Source organism: Hyla sarda, chromosome 4 (genome assembly GCF_029499605.1).
Source record: "Hyla sarda isolate aHylSar1 chromosome 4, aHylSar1.hap1, whole genome shotgun sequence".
Taxonomy (NCBI): domain Eukaryota; kingdom Metazoa; phylum Chordata; class Amphibia; order Anura; family Hylidae; genus Hyla; species Hyla sarda.
The window spans coordinates 341,183,141-341,211,116 of record NC_079192.1 but is presented as its reverse complement, the minus strand read 5'-3'; the positions used below and the strand labels follow the sequence as shown (position 1 = coordinate 341,211,116).

The 27,976-nt window shown below is 42.2% G+C and overlaps 1 protein-coding gene across 5 annotated transcripts in view; it reads right to left on the bottom strand.

Moving 5' to 3' along the window:
* DOCK2 (dedicator of cytokinesis 2) overlaps nucleotides 1-27,976 on the bottom strand; it is an 850,676-nt gene that overhangs the window by 34,499 nt on the left and 788,201 nt on the right. For all 5 annotated transcript variants that reach the window (XM_056516504.1, XM_056516506.1, XM_056516505.1 and 2 more), the window contains 3 exons: nucleotides 15,708-15,791; nucleotides 9,154-9,291; nucleotides 925-1,052 (listed from right to left, as the gene is read on the bottom strand). In XM_056516504.1, coding sequence (XP_056372479.1) covers nucleotides 925-1,052; nucleotides 9,154-9,291; nucleotides 15,708-15,791 — 350 coding nt within the window. The remainder of the gene's footprint in view (nucleotides 1-924; nucleotides 1,053-9,153; nucleotides 9,292-15,707; nucleotides 15,792-27,976) is intronic.

Below are 27,976 nucleotides of genomic sequence, written 5' to 3'. Positions count from 1 at the left end.
TTTCCAAGCAGACTTTTCGTGTGGTATGTGAACATCGGTAAAATCGGTCGTCAGTGAACAGTGTACGGCAGTAATTCTAATGTTGGAATTATTGACATTTTTTTGGGCTACAGTGTGCACTGACAACCACTTTTTCCTAGAAACTGACAGCAGGGTCACTGGCACTAACATGAATAAACAGATAGATAATGTGGGTGCCCATGTTTCTAACGCTTGTTACCAGGTGAAAATCAATGCAGTCGTTCAGGGGATATTGATTTGGTTCCTAATATGGTAATTTCTTCATATGTGCAAATGAAGTGGCTGCTGCTGTGTGTGCAATTCTTTCTCCTGCACGCTCCAGTGACAACCCCACCCCCTTCTGTCAATAACTTTGCCCCCTTATAAATATTCATCCCCTCTACATTAGCATGGCTGTGCAGGGGATGGGGCTGGCACCTGAGTGGGCAGGAGAAAGCAATAAACATACAGCAGCAGCTGCCACTGTTCAACAAGAGAAAATACCTTATTAGCAACAAACTGAACATTTCCAGAATGGCTGCATCAATTTTCACCCCGTAACAGGCATTAGAAACAGAGACACCCGCACTATCTACCTGTATATTCAGGTAAGTGCAGGTGACCCAGCTGTCACTTTCTTTTAAAGGAACATATTATTAGATAACAAATACTCCTGCTTTTTATACCTATTTTACTACAGTACTTTTGTTTTCGTTTTACACTGTGTGAAACTAGCCTTAAAGTCAATATCCACCACTGGATACAATCTACATACAGTAGGTCAGAAATTCCTTGCAGTTCATTTCTTAACATATCTATAAAGAGATCTAGAGCTCTGGTTTTCTGAAACAAAGCTTCAATCCCATGCACAGACATAAAAAAATGTCAGGATATCAACCTAGAGAGATAAACTTTATATCTAACCTTTCTGCTGCAGGCTTGTTGGGAGTGCTGCAGTCAGATGTCATTGAAGTCATAGATATGATAGACATCTGTCGATAGGATCGTAACATGGATCTTGGCCTTCCCACTCTTCCATCATCAAAGTCAGGCTGCAAAAGATGTACATTATAAGGATTTTACTGTGTACATATTGCTACATATTCTCAAGTGCATTGTCAATTTTACCAAATAGATCAAACAAAATAATTTAAGAAGAATAACTATGCTGCCAATATTGATTTTTTTTTTTTTTTTTACAAAGTAGAAATGGGTAAAATATGATACAGGACATATCTCAAATCATATGAAGGATACAGGACATAACTCAAATGTTACATTACGGTCCACCATTGTTACAATTTTCAATTATCCTTCTGATCAATGTGGTGCTTGATGACAAGCTCTGTGCAGCTCTGTTGCAGAATATGATGTTCGATTGGGTTCAAGTCAGGACTCAAGGACATTCTGTCTTTCATTGATCTATTTTTGGCCTTTGGTCAGATCAAAGCCTGCCTGTCTGCCAAGTTGGGTGGACTTTTCTGGGTGCCGTGTCACAGATTACCAGAAAGAAAAAAAAATTAGTAGGGGAGTGCCATCCTATATATTGCACCTTGCACCATGGTTGGCCAACCTGTAAAGATCCTTTTTCAGTAATTTTAATTTGACAGGTAGAGTACTTTACTCCATGCACATACATCTGCAGTAGACGATTTCACATACATGTGCCAAGAGCACTTTAAGATTTCTAAAATTCAGTTTAACTCATATAAATGCACATTTCAAGAAAGCAGTATTCAAGTAACTGTATTTCTCTGGAATTGTGAAGAAGTTCCGTAAAGTTGTTTTCCTGCTTTGCATGCATGAACAGCTTAATTTGATGTCCCAGCTAGGGATGAGTGAATCGAATCTGATGAATCCGAATTCGTTACATATTTCAGGAAAAATTAGCTTTGCAACAAATCTGAATATCGCTTAATTAAACTCCATTTAGTGCGGTCCAGGCTCCAGGGCATCTAAAATGGCGGATCCACATGTGAGGAACTCTGGGAAGGTGGGTAGGCGGGATTACCCAGAATCACATGCAGGATGCAGCCTATCAGCAGCCGGCCACCCCTGTGATGTCACAGCCCTATATAATCGGCAGCCATCTTGCGGCCAGTCACTTCAGTGTTTTATTTCAGAGAGAGAATTTCATTTCAGGGAGAGGTAGAGCAGAGTGTGCATTGCACAGAAAACAGCTTCACAGCAGCGATTCACCACAAGCCCAAATCACTGCATAAAAGCACTCACAGAGAGAGAGAGAGAGAGAGAGAGAGAGAGAGAGAGAGAGTACACTTTAGGCTATAATACACAGCGACTCTACTGCTGCAATGGTGTACAGCAACTCTAAAGCTTAAAGGGTCCAGATAGGCAGAGCAGTAAAAGCCATTGTCACCTGCTATTAGTACTGTACTGGGCTCTACTACACCGCGATTCTGTACTGCTGCAGTTGGTTGTACAACAACTGTAAAGCTAACAAGGACCAGTTAGGGTGAGCAAGAAAAGCCATAGTCACCTGATTACATTGCCTAATACAGGTTGCATAGCGGAGATTATTGTCCTCTCATAAGTGTAATCTGTGCATACATAGATGGTGTACTTTTTTTTTGGCCTAGTTACTGTGAAAGGCCAGCCAAAGCTACACCCTTGTTTCTGTAGCCTTATACAGTTTTAAGTAGAGCATATTGTCCAGCTCTCATAAGTGTAAACAGTACGTACACCTACGTGGTATAAGCTTTTTTTTCTTTTTCCTGAAAAACTAATTTTGGCCTAGTTACTTTAAAAGGCCAGCCAAAGCTACACCCTTGTTTCTGTAGCCTTATACAGTTTGTAGTGGAGTGCATAGTCCTCCTCTAATAATTTTAAACTGTAGGTACACCTACGTGGTGTACGTTTTTTTTCCTGAAAAACTAATTTGGGCCTAGTTACTGTGAAAGGCCAGACAAAGCTACACCCTTGTTTCTGTAGCCTTATACAGTTTAAAGCTGAGCGTATTGTCCAGCTCTCAGGCTGTTTCATACTGCCACCACATGTTCTCCTCATGCTGATGCCACCTCCAGGCTGTCTAATTCTGCCACCATAAGTTCTCCTCATGCTGATGCCACCTCCAGGCTGTCTAATTCTGCCACCATATGTTCTCCACATGCTGATGCCTGCTCCATACTGTCTCATTCTGCTACCATATGTTCTCCTGCTGCCGCCAACTCCAGGCTGTGTCATTCAGTCACTATATGGTTTCCTCATGCTTCCGCCAACTCCAGGCTGTGTCATTCTGCCAGATTATGGTCTCCTTATGCTGCTGCCACCTGCAGGCTGTCACTGTGCTGCCATGTGGTCTCCTCATGCTGCTGTCACCTCCAGGCTGTGTCACTGTGCCGCCATGTTGTCTCCTCATGCTGCTGGCACATTAAATAAAACTTTTTAGGCTCATCTATTTGAAATCTTCAATTTAAATGTTAAAAATATATTTAATCTTTTCAATTGTGAGGCCCTATGGTCTCGTCAGGCTGTTGCCACCTCCAGTCTGGGTGATTCAGCCACTATATGGTCTCCTCATGCTGCTGCCACCTCCACCTCCATGCTGTGTCATTCTGCCGCCATATGGTCTCCTCATACTGATGCCACCTCCAGGCTCTGTCATTGTGCTGCTCTGCGACAGTGATTCTAATAGTGACGCCTCTAATCTGCATGTCATACTGAATAACAGTATTATTTTACTAACACAGCACACTCCCTATGCGTGTTACGGCAAGGCAAAGTGTTCTACGCCACTATTGAGGCTCTCTGTAGCCCAGAAATAGCCATTTTTAATAGCGATTTGCTGCAAATAAATTCGGACTGAACCAAATTTCTTCGGAAAATTCGGCAAATCACTCATCTCTAGTCCCAGTTACTGAAAAACTCCCCCCACAGTATGATGCTTTCACCACCACACTTTACTGTAAGGATGGTATTGGGCAGGTGATGAGCAGTGCCTGGTTTCCTCCAGACATGCAACTGTCAGGAACCAAAAAACTAAATGGAGACAAATCTGGATCAGAAACCAGAGTGAATGTCAGCCAAGCCAGGGTCATACATGGAATCGCAGTTAGGAAAAACAGGAACATTCTTAGAAATCAGAGACCATGCAAGGGCATAGGCAGTCTAAATAGCTTGCAGTTAAATAGCCAGGGCCTAATAGGGATCAGCTGTTTGATTTGCAGGTAGCCACGGAAACAAGGAGCTGCTCATTATTATGAGCTTAGGTGTTGTTGTTTACTAAGAAGCAGGTAGTGGTGTGGTGAAGGGGTAAGAACTATTAAATTTGAGTGAAGTGCTGCAGTGATGGTTGGCCTTCTAAAAGTTTCCATCTGTACGTAGGATTAGCCAAAGTGGCCATTGAATTCTAGGTCACCTCTCTTACCAAGGACCTTCTCCCCCAATTACTTTGTTTAGGCAGCCAGCACTAGGAAGAGTCCTGGTTGTCCCAGACTTCTTCCATTTAAGAATTATGGAGGCCACTCTGCTCTTCGGAACTCTTAGTGCAGAATGTTTTTCATACTTCTCCAGAACCTGTGCCTCCACACAATCGTGTCTCTAAGGTCTACAGACAGTTCTTTCCACCTTGGTTTTTCCTTTGATATAAAGTGTCAGCTGTGAGACCTTTTATAGACAGGATTGTGTCTTTCATCCTGTTTAGTCACCTGACTGGTGACTCCAATCAAGGTGTAAAAAAATCTCAAAGATGATCAAGAGAAATGGGAGGAGCCAGAGCTAAATTTCAAGTGTCAGAGCAAAGGGTCTAAATATTTATGGTCATGCAAACTTTTTAAATTTTGTTTTAGGGTAAAAAAGACATTTACAATGCCGTGTAACTGTATCTGAAAAAGGAAGTCACTTATGACTGGGTTCATATCAGCATTTGGAGCTCCGTTATGGAACTCTATTCACTGATTATGTTATTTTGACAGGTCTTTAGTAGAGAAAAAAACCTGCATGTCAGTTTTTTTCCTTGCTAAAATTGTGTAAAATAATGGGCATCTAACGGAATCTTGAAGAAGCCCCTTCAAAGTGAATGGAACCTGTTGTGTTCCGTTTATGCCCGCTGTCACAACCTCCGTTCCAGCCCCGTTGTCACGAACCAGCAGGACTGGTAGTGGATCCTCTGGACCAGAGAGGCGATGACGCGGCTGTACTGGAGGACCGGTTCTAAGCAGTTACTGGTCTTCACCAGAGCCCGCCGCAAAGCGAGATGGATTTGCTGCGGCGGTAACTACCAGGTCGTGTCCCCCAGTAACAACTCGACCTCTCTGGCAGCTGATATAGCGTGGTACACAGGGAGTAGGCAAGAGCGTAGTCGGACGTAGCAGAGGTCAGGGCAGGCGGCAAAGGTTCACAGGCAAGTAGACGGTAGACGGTTCGGCAACTGGCAAGGCAAAGTAACACAGTAGGGAACGCTTTCTCAGAGGCACAAGGCACAAAGATCCGGAAAGGCAGGAAGGGGGAGGCAGCTTATATAGGAAGGACACAGTAGGAGGCGAGGAACCAGCGCACCAATTACCGGTTCGCTGGCCCTTAAAATTTACTGAAATTTACTGAACTGCGTGCCCTAGAGAGCGGGGCCATGCGCGCCGGGATGCAGGAGTGCAGGGAGCCGTGCGCCGAGGATCAGGTGAGCCGGGCAGGGACGCGGCGTGTGAGCGGGAACCAGCCGCCACGCCAGCCGCGTCTCTGAAGCTGTGAAACCCGCGCTCCCGGTCAGTGCAACTGACCGAGAGACGCCGGGACCCCAGACTGAGGGCTGAGGCAGCGGGCGCTCCGGTCCGGAGGTGATGACCGGAGCACACGCTGTGACACCGGTTATCAGCTGTTGTAATGGAGTTCCCCATTGGAGCTCCACAATGCTGATGTGAACTTAGGTTTAGATGTACAATTTTAGTACTAAGTTAGAAATGTGATAAATTATTTAAAAGGATCAAATAAAGAAAAAAGCCTGTGCATTACAGAAAACAATACATCTGAGATTAGAGTAGTCCTGCATGCAGTAAGGAATGTAGAACTGTGTTTGGCCGTTAACAGTGGTTAAAGATTTGGTAAATATGGATTTGGCTATAAAGAATTCCGATGTAAGCTTTGAGTGCAGGTTTGTTGCCTTTTGTTGCACAAGCATGTTAGTGGCTTTTGCAGATAGCATTCACGGGTTGCAGAAGACCCCCTGGCATCTTATACAGAAACCCTGTAGGAAAACTGGATGATTAAAGCCACTTTTCATTAAGCAGAATGCCATAAGATCATAGTGCCTGGATATATGAAAAATACAGTGAATTCTACAAAGCATTGCAGGAGAGATCTGCCACCATACAAGGGATAACAGCACTAAAAGTGTCCTTAAAAGCAGACGAAAGTAGAATATAGACATAAAAGAGGCTAAAGGACGTCATTGTTAGAACTGAGCTATTTAAGTCTGATGTTTTTGCTGCTTTTTATTCTCTTTCCTTCCTTTGCCCTTTTTCTCCTCTGTTATCTTTCTTTAGTCTCCTCCCCACATGAACATCTGTTTTTATGCTGAACAAAACCTTTTCTACACATCTCTTTTTAACCGTAATGGGAATGTGGTGAACGTACCTTTTTTTCCTGCAGTTCTGGCTCATACAATTTGAATGAGGTTTCCACTAATCCAAACTGTCCCAGTTTGAGGCTGGCATTTTTTTATCTGCAGATTTGTTTTATCTCCAAAACCAATTACCTCTCTTCCATCTGTCTCCTAACATGCACTGACTGCAGTCAGAGATCACTAAATCGCTCTCCTTATTCTAGGGGATTTGTAATATTTCAGCTGAATATTTTCCTATTACAAGTTATTAACCTTCAATGTACACACTGACAGCACAAAAAAAAAAAGTTTGAAAAGCAACTATTTTACTCACGGTTAAGAATCAGATCTAAGAATGAGTCACACTAACTACTGCTGTAAGTCTGCCTACCGAGTACGCCACGAAGGTCTAATATAAAAGCAAAATTTTGCATATGCCCTAATATACAACTAGAATTACAGACATTGCTCCCTTGTGAGCAATGTCTTTATAGGATAATGGTTTGGATATAAAATTTCACTTGTCATTGCCCTGTAGTATGTCGGCTATAACTTATAAGGATTCGCACACTGCTTATGGCACAGTAGACATTGGCAGCGTCAAACAACATGTGTTTACTGCAAGCTAACAAAAGGCAGTGTAAATGTGAATTCCTGTTGCCCTAGGGCTCATGCGCATGTCTGAACTATGACTCTGCTTTCTCTTTATCTGCCAATGGGCTGCAACAGAGGTGCATGGGCCTGGACTGTAATCCAGTATGTCCAACTTCATAGTTAGACATACAGAGTTTCTTTCTTATAGATTCCATAATAATACAACAAACAAAATGTTGCATATTCCATTAGTCTTACATGAGGAAGTATTCCTTGTAGAAGTCAGCTTCTAGAAGAGAATGTCTATGAACGTACAGCAATCAATTGAGCATTTAGGGCAGTGCACACATTTTAATAAGTCCTAGATGTCACTATCAATGGTGACAGCAGGATCTAGACCAGGGGTAGGCAACTTTCGGCACTGTAGATGTTGTAGACTACATCTCCCATGATGCTCATAAAGCCAAAATTCTGCAGCCAAAGCATCAGGGGAGAGTCCAAAACATCTGCAGTGCTGAAGGTTGCCTATGCCTGATCTAGAAAGTTAGAAGCCATGCCAGAGTACCTATCGGGGTCTGATCACTCCCCGTGACACAACCAGTTCGTTGTCATGGCAGCCCAAGGTCTTCTAAAGGCCTCCATTGCTACCATATCAGATAACATACCATACCAATTATACCATATATAACAGTATACCCACCAGCCTGACCATCAATTCTAGAGTGAAGTGGTGGTTTGTAACCTAGGCAACCAGGTGTCAACAAAGGGAGGAAAGAAGTTTCAGAAGGAGCCAAATTTGCTTAATGAAAGTATTTGAAAAAATATTTACCTTGATGTACCCTACAACTATCTTAGTTTAGTTGAGAGATGGGAATACCCCTTTATGGGGTTAAATACTAATTTATTTCTACATAAATGAGGGTCTGAGGGAGAGACTGGAGTGGCTATAACAGTGGCTCTGTACACTATGGGGGAGATTTATCAAAACCTGTCCAGAGGAAAAGTTGCTAAGTTGCCCATAGCAACCAATCAGATTGCTTATTTCATTTTTAAAAAAGGACCTCTGAAAAATGAAAGAAGTGATCTGATTGGTTGCTATGGGCAACTCAGCAACTTTTCCTCTGGACAGGTTTTGATAAATTTCCCCCTATGATCAGAAGGAAAAGATGCTACTTGACAGCTGCTTCATATGGTCTGACTAGCAGGGAAACACTAGGGTCCATAAAAGGCCTGCCAATTCTATATCCGTCTTTCAGGTGTGTCTTAGAATATATGTATGACACATTTATATATATATATATATATATATATATATATATATATATTTTTTTTTTTTTTTTTATTGGTCACATAAAGCCAAAAACCATCCAAGTGAACAGAACCCAGTATATACAAAACATAGAAGCTGTGGCTTTAAAGAGGTTGCAGAAGTGAAATTAGTTTTAAAACCTATTTACTTATTTCCTAGGGGATGACTAAGCAACTGTACTTCCCACGTACACAAATCTTTACAAGCTACTGAGGTGTGGGTGTAAGATACAGATGGCATATCATTGTGATTACTCCGACTCCTCATCCAAAAATTACAGCAATTGTAATGACTAAAATATGCTGCGTGATGCTTTGAAAATGGCTGAGCTGAGCAATGTTTGGCAGATGCAAACACTTCTGTTGCCTACTACTAAGTTGGCAACCTAATAGTCCAAGTATACTAACAGTCTGATCAGCAATAAGAAGCTATGACCGCACTACAATGCATTCATGACATGGCTTTAATTGTATAAACAGCAGATTCCAGTTATCAATCAGTATTTCCCATGACAACCATCACATGGGAATATAGAAATATATAGTTTGTTTACTTGGATTGATGCTGTCATAAAGAAGAAAACATGTGAGCTCCAAGAAAGATAAAAAACAAAACTGATATATAAGAAGCGGGGATTCTCTTGGGGCAAACATCTAAACCAAAACAGACTGCAACAAAATTTAAAATAATATCTTACCAATTCTCTCATGCCATATTGCTTTTCAACCTTCATTTTTAAACTCCTAAAACATTCCTCCATTCGGTCATGGAAAGGACGAAGGTCTTCAGTGACTCTTTTTTCATGAATTCGTATTCCAGCCCCAAGGAGAGGTGTCTATAATATTAACACATTTGTTACATGCAGCAGTATCCAAAATGTCCACACTGAAGACAACCCATGTAGACTAATTCCATTGTTGAAGCCATTCATTACTATAATGGCTACTACTCTAGGTAGGTTTCAAGGGCTATTCCGATTACTTTTACTTATTGATAGGAGATAAGTGTGTGATCATGGTGGTGGGGGTTCCGACCACTTTACCTGGTAACAACTAAAAAAAAAAAATCAGGATCTGGAAATGTTGTTGTTTTATAAAAAGTTGTAATTTTACCTTAAAGCATTACTGCTAGTTAGAAAAACTCTTTAAATATTATGTAGACAGGTCAAAAGTTTTCACTGGAGGGGTTTCAGTGCTTAAACCCCCGACCAATCTCCAACTATAGGTGGGTAAAGCATGTGGCAGCACACTTCACTCCCTGGCTTAGCATTCACGCCAACTCACTAAACTAATGTATATCTAGAGATCAGTGGGGGTCAGGCACCTCATGAACAACAGTGGACAAGTTATATAACTACTCTACTACTCCTTATAATATTTATTTTACTACTACTTATAACTATGTTCTCAATGCATCAGCACACCAAAACAAAATACATCTTAAGATTTCAGTGATTTAATGCTCAGGAATGTGGTGTGACATAAGGCGTTTGTACAGAATCTATTCAACAGATGTGGCCCACAGTGACATTTGCTAAGTAAATTGAGCGTGAGGTGGTCACATTTTCTGATCTAACAAAAGTCACTTTCCTGCCAATTAATTCTACACATATTTATATAACATTTCTCAAATGATACCATTTACTGTAGGCCACTTTTAGCAAAGGAGAAACATAACAGATTAAAGCCACTACTAATGTCCTTATATGCCTGACAGCTTAAACAAACAGACAATTGGATTCAGCAAAAACATTTCCTTAAAGGGGTATTCCAGGATTTTTTTTTCTATTTGACTATGCTACAGGGCTGTAAAGTTAGTGTAGTTCATAATATAATGTATGTACCTGTGTGTGACGGTTTTCTCACAATTCTTATGTGATTTTCACCCCAATATATATTTTTAACAGCATACAACTGTAGACTGTTGTCTCAGATTTTTCCCCGATTGCAATGCGGCCGGGACCTGACTCACTACTCAGCTGATGACAGGGAGCCTGCCTGCTTCAATGGGTGGAGCGATCACTTAGTGGAGAGAGATCAATCTGCAACTAATTGTATTTTTGCAACAGCTTAAGGCACCCTGATTGAAAAACACATGTCTTTTGAATGGATGCAGCTCATTTATGTTCCAATGGGTGGGATGGCTGATGTGTGGCGGGAGGAAAATAGAATTATGGGATTTGTAGGCAAAGAAGGAAACTCAAACAGGAAATACCAGTTCACAAAAAGCTAGCCACAGTATTATAGTAATCTCACAACATAGCCATTTAGCCCCAAGACAATCGCAGATCCTTCCTAAGCATGCCCATTACTGTCTAAAATCCCCTTATGGTGGATAACTCCTTTAAAGGCTGGTATATTTTACTTTTAGCTGAACCTGGATCCCAGTTTCTGATCAGAATTGAGCTAATGACTGATTCACTTTAGCATCACAATAAATGCCAAAGAGATTGGAAAATGTGAATACTGTACATCCAAAGTGTTTCCGTATAATAAATCATCCTTCTGTCAATTCCTTCACTAGGGGATCCCATCTGTATTTGCTTGTATATACTTCCCATTTAGACCATTGCTTGGATTGAGGTCTCTACTAAGACATCAATTTTACAAAACATGAAAACTATATGTAAAACAATTTTTTTTAGACATTATTTTGTTATTTCGCTTATTAAGATTTTAAAGGGAAACCTTGTTCACCACATTAAACCCCAAAAACAGGGATATAGTCTGGGTAAGCTTGATTAAAAAGAGTTATAACTCACCTGGATCCTTTGTCTGGAGATCAAGGCTGTATACAGGCACCATTACTTATCCCCACCACCACCACCCCCTGTGCACTAGGGACAGGAGCCGGTATGCAGAGCTTCCCTGCCCTTGTCCCCTTCTGCTCTGATATGATCACTCACCTCTTAAATATTTATAAACTCTGATCATGTGATCACAAGGTGGGCGGGCATATGGAAGCAGAGAAGACGGAGGGAGGGAAGCTCTGTATGTCGGCTCCTACCACCATTGCCCTGGAAGGGGATTAGCAATGATGACTGTACACAGCCTGGATCTCCAGAACCGGACCACTTATCAGGGTGAGTTATACATTTTTCTAATGAGGTTGACACATACTTAAACTCTGTTTATTGATTTAGTGGGGGTGAACAAGGTGTCAGTTTTACTTTAAAGTTGAAAGCCATCCTTGTCCATTTGTTAAGTTGCCGTGCAACACTGGGGTTCTAGGTTTAAATCACATGGAGAACAACATCTGAGTTTGTCTGTTCTCCCTGTGCTTGCAAAAATATACGGATATGTTAATTTTTGTGCACTTAACTTTTCTGCACTATAACTAAGAAATGGTTCATATACAGAAGTGGTCTTCAAATTGTGGGTCAATTCAACATATGGAGGTCCACAAATTGAAGGCCACTGATAAACAGTATGTGTTCCCATAAAAAAAAAAAATACATAGTGCTGTTCGCCCATGGGAAAAATGGCTTGCTTTATTATATTATTGGAGATAGAAACTAGCTGCATGTTGACCCTTATACATAAATGAATACTACACTAATGTGAAACATGGCCACATAATGTGGGTACACTTAGGGTTTACAATTCATTATGTACACTCTGACTGTAAAGGAAAAATGGGCAGGCATAGTCCACATATGTGGTTGGGGTACTATCCATGAGCCTGCCTGCATTTGATAGCTCTGTTTTAGAAAATAAGTGCATTGATATCTCTGTGTTTTGGGCAGAAAGTGCATTGATATCTACAGTTGCAAGAAAAATTATTTGAACCCTTTGGAATTACATGGATTTCTGCACAAATTGGTCATAAAATTAGATCTGATCTTCATCTAAGTCACAACAATAGACAATCACAGTCTGCTTAAACTGATAACACACAAAGAATTAAATCTTACCATGTTTTTATTGAACACACCATATAAACATTCACAGTGCAGGTGGGAAAAGTATGTGAACCCTTGGATTTTAATAACTGGTTGAACCTCCTTTGGCAGCAATAACTTCAACCGAACATTTCCTGTAGTTGCAGATCATACGTGCACAATAGTCAGGAGTAATTTTTGACCATTCCTCTTTATAGAACAGTTTCAGTTCAGCACTATTCTTGGGATGTCTGGTGTGAATCGCTTTCTTGAGGTCATGCCACAGCATCTCAATCTGGTTGAGGTCAAGACTCTGACTGGGCCAATCCAGAAGGCTTATTTTCTTCTGTTTAAGCCATTCTGTTGTTGATTTACTTCTCTGCTTTGGGTCGTTTTCCTGTTGCAGCACCCATCTTTTGTTGAGCTTCAGCTGGTGGACAGATGGCCTTAAGTTCTCCTGCAAAATGTCTTGATAAACTTCGGAATTAATTTTTCCTTCAATGATAGCAATCTGTCCAGGCCCTGACGCAGTAAAGCAGCCCCAAACCATGATGCCCCCACCACACTTCACAGCTGGGATGAGGTTTTGATGTTGGTGTGCTGTGCCTATTTTTCTCCACACATAGTGTTGTGTGTTTCTTCCAAACAACTCAACTTTGGTTTAATCTCTCTGCTGAATATTTTGCCAGTACAGTTGTGGAACATCCCGGTGCTCTTGTGCAAACTTTAAACATGCAGCAATGTTTTTTTTGGACAGCATCTTCATCTGTGGTATCCTCCCATGAAAACCATTCTTGTTTAGTGTTTTACGTATCGTAGATTCGCTAACAGGGGTGTTAGCATATGCCAGAGACTTTTGTAAGTCTTTAGCAGACACTCTAGGATTCTTCTTCACCTCACTGAGCAGTCTGCTTCTCCATTTATAGACAATTTTTCTTACCGTGGACTGATGAACAGCAAGGCTTTTGAAGATACTTTTATAACCCTTTCCAGCTTTATGCAAGTCAACATTTCTTAATCGTAAGTCTTCTGAGAGCTCTTTTGTGCAAGGCATCATTCACATCAGGCAATGCTTCTTGTGAAATGCAAACCCAGAACTGGTGTGTGTTTTTTTTTATAGGGCAGCTGTAACCAACACCTCCAATCTCATCTATTGATTGGACTCCAGTTGGATGGCACCTCACTCCAATTAGCTCTTGGAGATGTCATTAGTCTAGGGGTTCACATACTTTTTCCACCTGCACTGTGAATGTTTACATGGTGTGTTCAATAAAAACATGCTAAGATTTAATTCTTTGCGTGTTATTAGGTTAAGCAGACTGTGATTGTCTATTGTTGTGACTGACCAATTTGTGCAGAAATCCATATAATTCCAAAGGGTTCACATACTTTTTCTTGAAACTGTATGTAGTTTTGTGTGGTGCATTCTTGTACATATCATTAAACTAGGATTATACTGGGTTTGTGTAAAATAACCCTTCATATTAGACATATTGAAAGCACTTGACATGTACACCCCTCTGCAGTTATACTTCAGCACTTACACTATCACAGTGACAGAATGATTAATAGTATTAGATAACTGATATTCAAGAATGCATAGGATGTAGATGCACCATTTGCATATTTCCTAGTGTACTTTTCCAAGGTACTATTAATCTGAGCATAGGCTAATCTCTTTAGCCAAATGGATCCTCAATACATCTTTTCCCCGAGGCATGTGAATATCTTAGTTAGGGAATATATCTTTGTATTGTGCTCAGTGTGGCATTCCATCAAATGTCCTTGAGCTATGCCAAAGAAGCTTGTGAAGGAAGCATTAAATCAATGTACAGAAATGCTATATATTTCTAATAGAATGATGAAAACAAGGTTTCTAAAAAGCTGTGATTTTATGTTTTGAAAAGAGAGTGTATAGTAGGTCCCCACTCTATATGGCTACTCCTGGCATTAGAAACAGTTGTGTCTGATATGGGGTAGAAGGTTTTGCAAATACTGGGAAGTAACAGGCCCATGGATCTTGCATTTGTGAGTAGAGCCAAACTGTAAAGTTGATCTGCGTGTACAGAGAAAATGTCATATGAGTGCCCTATAGAGGTATCACCATCTCCAGGGGTAAAAGTAATTTATGGGTCAGCACTTCTGTAGATGCTGGTGGTGCATGTGGCAAATAAGTCCAGAATATAAGTAAAGTAGAGCCCGGGCCCTACTTTACTTACAAGTCCAGGGGTAGACAACGTTTATCCCATGACATCAGATGTTTCACCAAACTTTATTATATTAAAATAAATGAACAAACTGAAACATATCCCATGACCATCCAGCATGCACCAAAACATTACAGTTTCTCAATTATTTTAATTTTTAATAATCAAGTGTCCTACAGATATAATAGCACCAACAATTACGCACAAAACCGTACATTGGTATGTATCTAATTTTCAGAATACAAAAGGGTAGTCTAACCACACATTTGCGTCCCTCAAATAAAACATATACTGGCTTGAAAGAGTTTAATCACAGTCATAAGTAAACTGCCGTACTTTGTTCTATTAAAGCCTATGGCCATGCCACAGCAACATTGTGGCTTTTAGATGATATTCTGATGTTCACGTTTGTCTATTTTTATCTCTAAACTCAAGTTACCCTGAGATGTCTGGTGTGAGCTTACCAGCTTTTCACAACTACATGATTTGGTGACTCTGTCATGAGATGTATACACTTTATCTATGTGTGGATACTCAATGTTTGTCATGTAAATGAAGACCTTTCAGGCTTCTGATATCCGGTCCCGATATTATGTTGAATGAAAAAATGCAGTTCTTACCCAAATGAGAGATAAGCTTAGTACAGGCACATCAGTATATGAGGGGCATACAAACAAAACATAGAATTTGTCGGAAGATAAGAACCATTTGGCCCATCAAGACTGCCTATCTCGAGTTACTCACTCCCTTATGGTGTGTGAGAGTGTGCATGCATCTTCCCTAATTCTAGTTGTAGGATGTAGGAGAGAGAGCGAGACATTGAGAGGGAGAAAGAGCCTCATACTTGTGGCCACTAGAGATTGGGGCATTATTTCTCCCGTGAAGCACATGCACTTGCCAAAATGCAAAGACAAATTTTATATTTCTACATATAACCCTTTTCATATGCAAAACACTTTTAAGGATTGTAAGATGAGAACCACAAAATCCAAACTACAATGTTTCTGAATGTATATGGTTAGACTGGCTACACCTCCACATATAATGAAACCTGCAGTGCCCCCTAACACACCATTATATCAGTACACCCTGTCATATGATTAGAAATGCCTTACAGAAATACATTTATTGGGTGATAGAGTATAGGTGACTGTTAAGATGTACCTGCCAAGCGATAAGATCCTTCAGTTTGTGCAGCTTCTCACAATCTTCAGGATGCTCCCGTGTGTATTCTTCAGTAAAGAAAGCCTAAAATTGAAGAAAAAATATTTTCCATCAGCAGAAATCACAGCAATAACACCAACAGTTCAATTTCATATCTCTTTCTGTGCCCAAATGATAAAGTAATACAAAGGCCAATTGTACAGTTAATATGACATTTCAGATGGGTAGATGGAGGCAGGCTGAGGTTAACACAGAGGACCACACACGCAATGATTGCTTGTGACCAGTAATGAAGACGGGGGCAGCATTTAATGTTCTGAAGATCAGAAATTTAACTCACTGAGAAACACAAAGAAAACTGCAAAACCAGCTAGAAAAAAGTCACAAAAAGTTCTCAGAGTTTAAACCTGTGAATATGCTGCTAGTAGATAGATATACCGTATTTATCGGGGTATACCACGCACCGGCCTATAACACGCACCCTCATTTTACCAAGGATATTTGGGTAAAAAAAGTTTTTTACCCAAATATCCATGGTGAAATGAGGGTGCGTGTGTGCGCGTGTATACCCCGATATACCCCCAGGAAAGGCAGGGGGAGAGAGGCCGTTGCTGCCCGCTTCTCTCCCCCTGCCTTTCCTTTTCCCTGCTGCCGGCCCTTCTCTCCCGCTGGCTATCGGCGCCGCTGCCCATTCTGTCCCCCTGACTATCGGTGCCGGCGCCCCATTGCCGGCGCCGATAGCCAGGGGGAGAGAAGCGGCGCCAACAGCCAGGGGGAGAGAAGGGGCTGCGGCACCCATTGCCTCCGGCGTGTGTCCCCTGCGTCGTTGCCAAGCGCTGCACGGCGTGGCGCATGACGTCAGTGCGCCGCGCCGTGCATAGCAATGACGCAGGGGACGCACGCCGGAGGCCTGCAGCAGCGCGGACCCGACCCAGGTAATTATGCCACCAGGGATGGGGGGAGGCAACGGGGCAGCGACGCCGGCAATGGGTGCCGCTGCCCCTTCTCTCCCCCTGGCTGTCGGCGCCGCTTCTCTCCCCCTGGCTATCGGCGCCGGCAGTGGGGCGCCGGCACCGATAGTCAGGGGGACAGAACGGGCAGCGGCACCGATAGCCAGGGGGAGAGAAGGGCCGGCAGCAGGGCTCTAGACCCCAGGAAAGGCAGGGGGAGAGAAGCGGGCAGCGACGGCCTCTCTCCCCCTGCCTTTCCTGGGGGTGTATCGGCGTATAACACGCACATAGACTTTAGGCTAAAAATTTTAGCCTAAAAAGTGCGTGTTATACGCCGATAAATACGGTAATTGTGAGGTTACATAGCATGGCATTTCATCACTAAATGCTAAAAATATGTATAGCTCAGACAAGTAATAGTGACCAGGCAGTTTAACTGGATTAAAGGAAAATTCTCAGCTTTAATTCCTTCTTTTTTTGTGGGTAAAAAGTCACATAGTAAAATTCCTTGTGAACTTGTAGAAGTGAAACATGCAGAAACAGCGCTGGGGATTCAGTGATCTGGGTATACATAGCAGGAATGGAATACCATCTACCATAGCAGGATTTAGTAACATGAAGATACAATATTTGGCTTTACGGATGTAGCTAGCTTTTCCTTCACCTGGGGAAAAGATTCAGGTTTGTGAAGGGTCCACAGTGCCAGCTCTTCATTCTCAGTATCCAAAAATTACAGATAACTCCAGATCATGACCATATATTACCATATTTATCAAATACCCCTGTACTGTTCCTGAATAACTTTACTTAACTTTACCTTCACTTAGTAAAAATAACCATGTCTACCAACTTCATTATTAGCTTGGCGCAGGCAGGTGCAAATATATAATCATGTCTACCAACTTCATTATTAGCTTGGCACAGGCAGGTGCAATGACAATATCATGTCTGCCTACTTCATTATTAGCTTGGCGCAGGCAGGTGCAATGACATAATCATGTCTACCAACTTCATTATTAGCTTGGCGCAGGCAGGTGCAATTACATAATCATGTCTACCAACTTCATTATTAGCTTGGCGCAGGCAGGTGCAATGACATTATCATGTCTACCAACTTCATTATTAGCTTGGCGCAGGCAGGTGCAATGACATTATCATGTCTGCCTACTTCATTATTAGCTTGGCGCAGGCAGGTGCAATGACAATATAATGTCTGCCTACTTCATCATTAGCTTGGCGCAGGCAGGTGCAATGACATTATCATGTCTGCCTACTTCATTATTAGCTTGGCGCAGGCAGGTGCAATGACATTATCATGTCTACCAACTTCATTATTAGCTTGGCGCAGGCAGGTGCAATGACATAACCATGTCTACCACCTTCATTATTAGCTTGGCGCAGGCAGGTGCAATGACATTATCATGTCTACCAACTTCATTATTAGCTTGGCGCAGGCAGGTGAAATGACATTATCATGTCTACCAACTTCATTATTGGCTTGGCGCAGGCAGGTGCAATGACATTATCATGTCTACCAACTTCATTATTAGCTTGGCGCAGGCAGGTGCAATGACATTATCATGTCTACCAACTTCATTATTAGCTTGGCGCAGGCAGGTGCAATGACATCATCATGTCTGCCTACTTCATTATTAGCTTGGCGCAGGCAGGTGCAATGACATCATCATGTCTACCAACTTCATTATTAGCTTGGCACAGGCAGGTGCAATGACATTATCATGTCTACCAACTTCATTATTAGCTTGACGCAGGCAGGTGCAATGACATAATCATGTCTACCAACTTCATTATTAGCTTGGCGCAGGCAGGTGCAATGACATAATCATGTCTACCAACTTCATTATTAGCTTGGGGCAGGCAGGTGCAATGACATTATCATGTCTACCAACTTCATTATTAGCTTGGCGCAGGCAGGTGCAATGACATTATCATGTCTACCAACTTTATTATTAGCTTGGCGCAGGCAGGTGCAATGACATTATCATGTCTACCAACTTCATTATTAGCTTGGCGCAGGCAGGTGCAATGACATCATCATGTCTGCCTACTTCATTATTAGCTTGGCGCAGGCAGGTGCAATGACATAATCATGTCTACCAACTTCATTATTAGCTTGGCGCAGGCAGGTGCAATGACATTATCATGTCTGCCTACTTCATTATTAGCTTGGCGCAGGCAGGTGCAATGACAATATCATGTCTGCCTACTTCATTATTAGCTTGGCGCAGGCAGGTGCAATGACATTATCATGTCTGCCTACTTCATTATTAGCTTGGCGCAGGCAGGTGCAATGACATAATCATGTCTACCAACTTCATTATTAGCTTGGCGCAGGCAGGTGCAATGACATTATCATGTCTACCAACTTCATTATTAGCTTGGCGCAGGCAGGTGCAATGACATTATCATGTCTACCAACTTCATTATTAGCTTGGCGCAGGCAGGTGCAATGACATTATCATGTCTACCAACTTCATTATTAGCTTGGCGCAGGCAGCTGCAATGACAATATAATGTCTGCCTACTTCATCATTAGCTTGGCGCAGGCAGGTGCAATGACATAATCATGTCTACCAACTTCATTATTAGCTTGGCGCAGGCAGGTGCAATGACATTATCATGTCTGCCTACTTCATTATTAGCTTGGCGCAGGCAGGTGCAATGACAATATCATGTCTGCCTACTTCATTATTAGCTTGGCGCAGGCAGGTGCAATTACATAATCATGTCTGCCTATTTCATTATTAGCTTGGCGCAGGCAGGTGCAATGACATTATCATGTCTACCAACTTCATTATTAGCTTGGCGCAGGCAGGTGCAATGACATAATCATGTCTACCAACTTCATTATTAGCTTGGCGCAGGCAGGTGCAATGACATTATCATGTCTGCCTACTTCATTATTAGCTTGGCGCAGGCAGGTGCAATGACATAATCATGTCTACCAACTTCATTATTAGCTTGGCACAGGAAGGTGCAATGACATAATCATGTCTACCAACTTCATTATTAGCTTGGCGCAGGCAGGTGCAATGACATAATCATGTCTACCAACTTCATTATTAGCTTGGCGCAGGCAGGTGCAATGACATAATCATGTCTACCAACTTCATTATTAGCTTGGCGCAGGCAGGTGCAATGACATTATCATGTCTACCAACTTCATTATTAGCTTGGCGCAGGCAGGTGCAATGACATTATCATGTCTACCAACTTCATTATTAGCTTGGCGCAGGCAGGTGCAATGACATAATCATGTCTACCAACTTCATTATTAGCTTGGCGCAGGCAGGTGCAATGACATAATCATGTCTACCAACTTCATTATTAGCTTGGCGCAGGCAGGTGCAATGACATAATCATGTCTACCAACTTCATTATTAGCTTGGCGCAGGCAGGTGCAATTACATAATCATGTCTACCAACTTCATTATTAGCTTGGCGCAGGCAGGTGCAATTACATAATCATGTCTACCAACTTCATTATTAGCTTGGCACAGGCAGGTGCAATGACATTATCATGTCTACCAACTTCATTATTAGCTTGGCGCAGGCAGGTGCAATGACATAATCATGTCTACCAACTTCATTATTTGCTTGGCGCAGGCAGGTGCAATGACATTATCATGTCTACCAACTTCATTATTAGCTTGGCGCAGGCAGGTGCAATGACATCATCATGTCTGCCTACTTCATTATTAGCTTGGCGCAGGCAGGTGCAATGACATTATCATGTCTACCAACTTCATTATTAGCTTGGCGCAGGCAGGTGCAATGACATTATCATGTCTGCCTACTTCACTATTAGCTTGGCGCAGGCAGCTGCAATGACAATATAATGTCTGCCTACTTCATCATTAGCTTGGCGCATGCAGGTGCAATGACATTATCATGTCTGCCTACTTCATTATTAGCTTGGCGCAGGCAGGTGCAATGACAATATCATGTCTGCCTACTTCATTATTAGCTTGGCGCAGGCAGGTGCAATTACATAATCATGTCTGCCTATTTCATTATTAGCTTGGCGCAGGCAGGTGCAATGACATTATCATGTCTGCCTACTTCATTATTAGCTTGGCGCAGGCAGGTGCAATGACATAATCATGTCTACCAACTTCATTATTAGCTTGGCGCAGGCAGGTGCAATTACATTATCATGTCTACCAACTTCATTATTAGCTTGGCGCAGGCAGGTGCAATTACATTATCATGTCTACCAACTTCATTATTAGCTTGGCGCAGGCAGGTGCAATGACATTATCATGTCTGCCTACTTCATTATTAGCTTGGCGCAGGCAGGTGCAATTACATAATCATGTCTACCAACTTCATTATTAGCTTGGCACAGGCAGGTGCAATGACATAATCATGTCTACCAACTTCATTATTAGCTTGGCGCAGGCAGGTGCAATGACATAATCATGTCTACCAACTTCATTATTAGCTTGGCGCAGGCAGGTTCAATGACATAATCATGTCTACCAACTTCATTATTAGCTTGGCGCAGGCAGGTGCAATGACATTATCATGTCTACCAACTTCATTATTAGCTTGGCGCAGGCAGGTGCAATGACATAACCATGTCTACCAACTTCATTATTAGCTTGGCGCAGGCAGGTGCAATGACATTATCATGTCTACCAACTTCATTATTAGCTTGGCGCAGGCAGGTGCAATGACATTATCATGTCTACCAACTTCATTATTAGCTTGGCGCAGGCAGGTGCAATGACATTATCATGTCTACCAACTTCATTATTAGCTTGGCGCAGGCAGGTGCAATGACATAATCATGTCTACCAACTTCATTATTAGCTTGGCGCAGGCAGGTGCAATGACATAATCATGTCTACCAACTTCATTATTAGCTTGGCGCAGGCAGGTGCAATTACATAATCATGTCTACCAACTTCATTATTAGCTTGGCACAGGCAGGTGCAATGACATTATCATGTCTACCAACTTCATTATTAGCTTGGCGCAGGCAGGTGCAATGACATTATCATGTCTACCAACTTCATTATTAGCTTGGCGCAGGCAGGTGCAATGACATTATCATGTCTACCAACTTCACTATTAGCTTGGCGCAGGCAGGTGCAATGACATCATCATGTCTGCCTACTTCATTATTAGCTTGGCGCAGGCAGGTGCAATGACATTATCATGTCTACCAACTTCATTATTAGCTTGGCGCAGGCAGGTGCAATGACATTATCATGTCTGCCTACTTCATTATTAGCTTGGCGCAGGCAGCTGCAATGACAATATAATGTCTGCCTACTTCATCATTAGCTTGGCGCAGGCAGGTGCAATGACATTATCATGTCTGCCTACGTCATTATTAGCTTGGCGCAGGCAGGTGCAATGACAATATCATGTCTGCCTACTTCATTATTAGCTTGGCGCAGGCAGGTGCAATGACAATATCATGTCTGCCTACTTCATCATTAGCTTGGCGCAGGCAGGTGCAATGACATTATCATGTCTGCCTACGTCATTATTAGCTTGGCGCAGGCAGGTGCAATGACAATATCATGTCTGCCTACTTCATTATTAGCTTGGCGCAGGCAGGTGCAATGACAATATCATGTCTGCCTACTTCATTATTAGCTTGGCGCAGGCAGGTGCAATGACATCATCATGTCTGCCTATTTCATTATTAGCTTGGCGCAGGCAGGTGCAATGACATTATCATGTCTACCAACTTCATTATTAGCTTGGCGCAGGCAGGTGCAATGACATTATCATGTCTGCCTACTTCATTATTAGCTTGGCGCAGGCAGGTGCAATGACATTATCATGTCTACCAACTTCATTATTAGCTTGGCGCAGGCAGGTGCAATGACATTATCATGTCTACCAACTTCATTATTAGCTTGGCGCAGGCAGCTGCAATGACAATATAATGTCTGCCTACTTCATCATTAGCTTGGCGCAGGCAGGTGCAATGACATAATCATGTCTACCAACTTCATTATTAGCTTGGCGCAGGCAGGTGCAATGACATTATCATGTCTGCCTACTTCATTATTAGCTTGGCGCAGGCAGGTGCAATGACAATATCATGTCTGCCTACTTCATTATTAGCTTGGCGCAGGCAGGTGCAATTACATAATCATGTCTGCCTATTTCATTATTAGCTTGGCGCAGGCAGGTGCAATGACATTATCATGTCTGCCTACTTCATTATTAGCTTGGCGCAGGCAGGTGCAATGACATAATCATGTCTACCAACTTCATTATTAGCTTGGCGCAGGCAGGTGCAATGACATTATCATGTCTACCAACTTCATTATTAGCTTGGCGCAGGCAGGTGCAATTACATTATCATGTCTGCCTACTTCATTATTAGCTTGGCGCAGGTGCAATGACGTCACTGCAGTTGCTTACTCAGGGGCTCATCCAGATGTCTCAGCGGCTGTAAGCCTAAAGAGTGAAGGACAGTACAAGGAGCTTGGCGCAGGCAGGTGCAATGACATTATCATGTCTGCCTACTTCATTATTAGCTTGGCGCAGGCAGGTGCAATGACAATATCATGTCTGCCTACTTCATCATTAGCTTGGCGCAGCCAGGTGCAATGACATTATCATGTCTGCCTACTTCATTATTAGCTTGGCGCAGGCAGGTGCAATGACATTATCATGTCTGCCTACTTCATTATTAGCTTGGCGCAGGTGCAATGACGTCACTGCAGTTGCTTACTCAGGGGCTCATCCAGATGTCTCAGCGGCTGTAAGCCTAAAGAGTGAAGGACAGTACAAGGAGCTTTGTTGTAGTATTTATCTGCATCTACATCGTGAGTTGAAAGTGACACATACCTGGCAATAGTGATGGCACCACACTCATGAATTATTTGCAAGGGAGCTGGGTAAGTGCCATAACAGTTAACTGAAAGAGAGTAACAATAGGGTGGTGCTCCCTCTCCCCTCAGTCTATACTGAAACAGGGCATATGTCCTGTCTGCCCCTCCTAGATATGCCCCTATTTATCCAAAGAAAAGGTCCAGCTACTACCATCCCCCTAGACTATATCCCCCCCAAACCCATCCATCATATAACTAGTGGTGAAACATAATTCATGGCTTTGGAGAAAGCAATGCCCAGTAGGGTTTGCTTTTCACCATTTGCCATTTTGCATTAAATTTAGTGATCTGGAAACCCAGTCTAAGACTATCGGTCTGAACATAGCAGTTTGACACCTAGCAGTAAGTATTTACATGCTTCAGCAATAGACAGTCCGTTATGTGAGCTTGTGTGACCTATTGCTTCTTAGTTGAGCTGGCATTGCTTAAACACTTTCCCACTTGGCATGAACAGCACACAACAAAACTAAACAACTCTAGTAGGCCAAACAGAAATGTGGCATCCTATGGCAGCCATGTAGGCCTTTCACTACTTAGCAGCTCTCAGAGGCCATCGCATGTTGAAGGCAGCATCAACAAACTATGCTTTTTTGTGTCGGGGCCATCGCCTAAACAGCTATCCGGCAGCGCAGACTGCTTCAGCTGCGGCCGGATAGCCGTTTACGGTGCCCCGTGTGGTCCGCTGACGATCACTCACCTGTCATCGGGGCTCGGTAGCGTACTCCTCGGGATCCCCTGCATCGCCGGCGCTCTCCTTCGTCATCATCACTTCGCCGCGCACGCCGTCCCCTCATCCAATAGGAGCGGCATGCGTAGCGATGTGATGGCGGCGACGGAGAGCGACGTTCCCAGGCAACAGAGACCTTCCCGGAGCATCGGGGACGCGGTGACAGCGATGGAGGGCGACATCAAGGGCAGTGGTGACGGTCCGGAGTGGCGGGGACACGCGAGTATAACCTCCAATACCAGTGGTCTTCAACCTGTGGACCTCCAGATCTTGCAAAACTACAACTCCCAGTATGCTGGGAGTTGTAGTTTTGCAACATCTGGAGGTCTGCAGGTTGGAGACTACTGTCCTATACTTTACATTGCACGGATCCTTCAACATACGATGGTTTAAAAAATCGATGGTTCATTTGGAACGGATTACCATTGTATGTTGAGGGACCACTGTGTATATATATATATATATATATATATATATATATATTAAATGGTTTATTATGCTCAGTATTAGGGTACGTTCACATATACAGGATCCTGGGCAGATTTGATGCAGATTAGAAGCTGTGCTCAGCCATTTAGTTTACATTGAAATCTGTAACAAAAAATCCTGTGCATAGAATCCTGCGCATCAAATCTGCGTACGTGTGAACGTACCCTTAAACTGATTTATATTTTATGAAGATATCAATGTCCATAAAATATTTACTTTTTTTTTTACATGAAAGCACAGACCTATGTTGGTCATACATCATCTTTGAATGTACTGTATGTGTATTTTCAAGGGATTTGAATACACTGTGCAGGTCAAAGATACAAAGATAAGATACTAAGGAATCAGGAAAGAATGGGGAAAGCTAGATGAAATGCAATGCTGACTGTGCACATTCTTAGATGTTGGAAAAGCCATTCTCGATTCTACAATTCAGCCCAATCCTCATACAAATGGATTGCATTTTGGAGGTCAGGTAAGTCAACCTTCAACCACAGACCATGTAGACTGACCTTTAGTGTTCTGTACACAGTACATCTCTGCTCATAAAAGGAAGGTGGATATATGAGTAACTCTGCCAGACTTACTGTATTATTGGATAGGTGTGACATTCTACTTGGTAGAGAAATGTTAATGTACCTTTTCTTTAATGTCGTCTGTTTTTTTTCTTTTGTTAACTTGAAAAAAGACAAAATGCTTATAAATAAACTGTTATAAAAAAAAACAGCTGAAAAATCTAAGGAAAATCCTTGTCTGGTTTTGAATCATGTTTTTGCATGCAGGGGTGTTACTAGGCTTAAACATTGGGAGCCTGTGCCCCCGGATAGAGTGTTCAGTGCCCCGAATCGCCTTCTGGGAGCAAGAAGACAGTTACACACAATGCAGCGCATCTGCACTGAGGAGAGAGAAGCTGCCAGCACTACAGAGGAGCGACAGGGAATAGATACATATAAGCAAGGGGGGGGGGGGGCTGAGTATCTTGTCCACTGTACATAGTTGTGCCCAATGTGTGTGTGTATATATATATATATATATATATATATATATATATATATATATATATACACTGTGAGCGTGTGTGTTACTCTGTGTATATATATTCTGTGTAGGTATGTAATTGAGTGTGTGTGTGTAGAGAAATACAGTGTGTAGCTTTATACAGTCTGTGTCTATGTATATACAGCATGCATAAGTACATATATACAGTGTGTGTAGGTATATACAGTATGTGTCTATGTATATACAGTGTGCATAAGTACATATATACAGTGTGTGTGTGTAGGTATATACAGTATGTGTCTATGTATATAGTCTGCGTGTAGGTATATTCAGTGTGCATGTAGGTATATACAGTGCGTGGTTATATAGAGTGTGTAGCTTTATACAGTCTGTCTATGTATATACAGCATGCATAAGTACATATATACAGTGTGTGTAGGTATATACAGTATGTGTCTATGTATATACAGTCTGCGTGTACGTATATACAATGTGCATGTAGGTATATACTGTGCGTGGTTATATACAGTGTGTAGCTTTATACAGTCTGTGTCTATGTATATACAGCGTGCATAAGTACATATATACAGTGCGTATGTAGGTATATACAGTCTGTGTCTATGTATATACAGTCTGCGTGTAGGTATATACAGTGTACATGTAGGTATATACAGTGCGCGTGTAGGTAAATGAGGTGTGTGCCTATGTATACGCAGTGTGTGTCTATACAGTATGGGGGGAATTCATCAATGTTTTTACCCCTTTTTTTTGTCTATGTTTGACACAATGATTTGTCGCAAGTCATCCTGTGAGACAAATGCATGCGCCAAACCTTATATGCCATTTTCCAATATGCAATGTGAAGTGTGTTAATTTACTCCTTATTTTCATTATGTGCAACAATCCATTAAAGTAAACAAGAAAGTAAAATGTGTGACAAATGATGCGTTTGTAGCACGATGGTGTTATAAATGCGCCAAACACACATGCGCCAAACGTATGCGACTGTCGCACACATCCATTCAATAGACGAAACATAGGTTGAGAAATAAGAAAAAATATTTATTAGTTTCATGGCATAGGAATACACCGCATTTATCAACTGGCCTATGCCAACTGATGAATTGGAACCTGGACAATCAAATCAAAAGCAAGAAAAAAACGGGGTAAAAAGAAATACAAAACCGTTATTGATGAATTCCCCCTATATGTGCATGTACATACTGTATACCCAATATGTTGCAGATATATGTTGCTTTCCTGCTATGCCAACATATATGTGGTGACCCACGGTGTATGGCGGGACCACGGGTGTAGATGTGTAGGTGGTGGGGCCAGATGGTATTAACCCCTGGGGCAAGATTTTGTTAACCCCTAGTGTTCGTGACGCCAGGATGTGGTTGTATGGTGTAGGGTACCGCCGACAACCAACCCAGAAGCGGCATATATTAAATGAGAGTCCAAAGCAGGTTTTGACACAACTGGAACTTTACTGAAGAAGGCAGTATAATGTTTCATACAGATAGCCAACTTCCACAGAGGCGACACAAGGAACCTCTCAGGCTTGCTTGGACTTGTAATGGTAATAATGATGATGCAGACCACTGTACTACTGTTATGACTTTGGTAGGGACAGTAGAGACTTGACTTGTAGACATAGAAGAGACTTACAGATTAGATGTGGCTGCAGACTTGTAGGCTTTGGCCTAGCTGGACTGGACGGAACTTGTACAGGACTGGTGCTTGCTTTAGTGTCCAGGAAGAGAACAGGAACTAAGAGAGCTAGTGTGAAGACTACAGCCCTTTATATATCAGGGGCTGGACTAAAGCCCATTGGTAGCTGGTTGCCTCTGGTTACCTGTGCCTCTGGAACTCTGGGTATCAAGGGTTCACATATCACATGATCATATCACATGACCTTAGGAAGGTGCTATACAGTTTAAACATCCTAATAACCTCTATACCTAGTTTATATTCACTGTGCAATACTTATAATAAATGTACATAATTAATATACGATAATAATGATCTAGGGGGACCCTGCAGGAGAGCCCTGTGGAGTGAGGGACTCTACCTGAAGGGACTTTAGGAACTATACAGAACCACATTATGTACCGGGACACAACATATACTTCAGTGTAGTGCCAATAGTATAAGTCAGCATACCTGTTTTATAGAACACGAATGTATACCTACAATGCACTGGGTAAATATAGGATG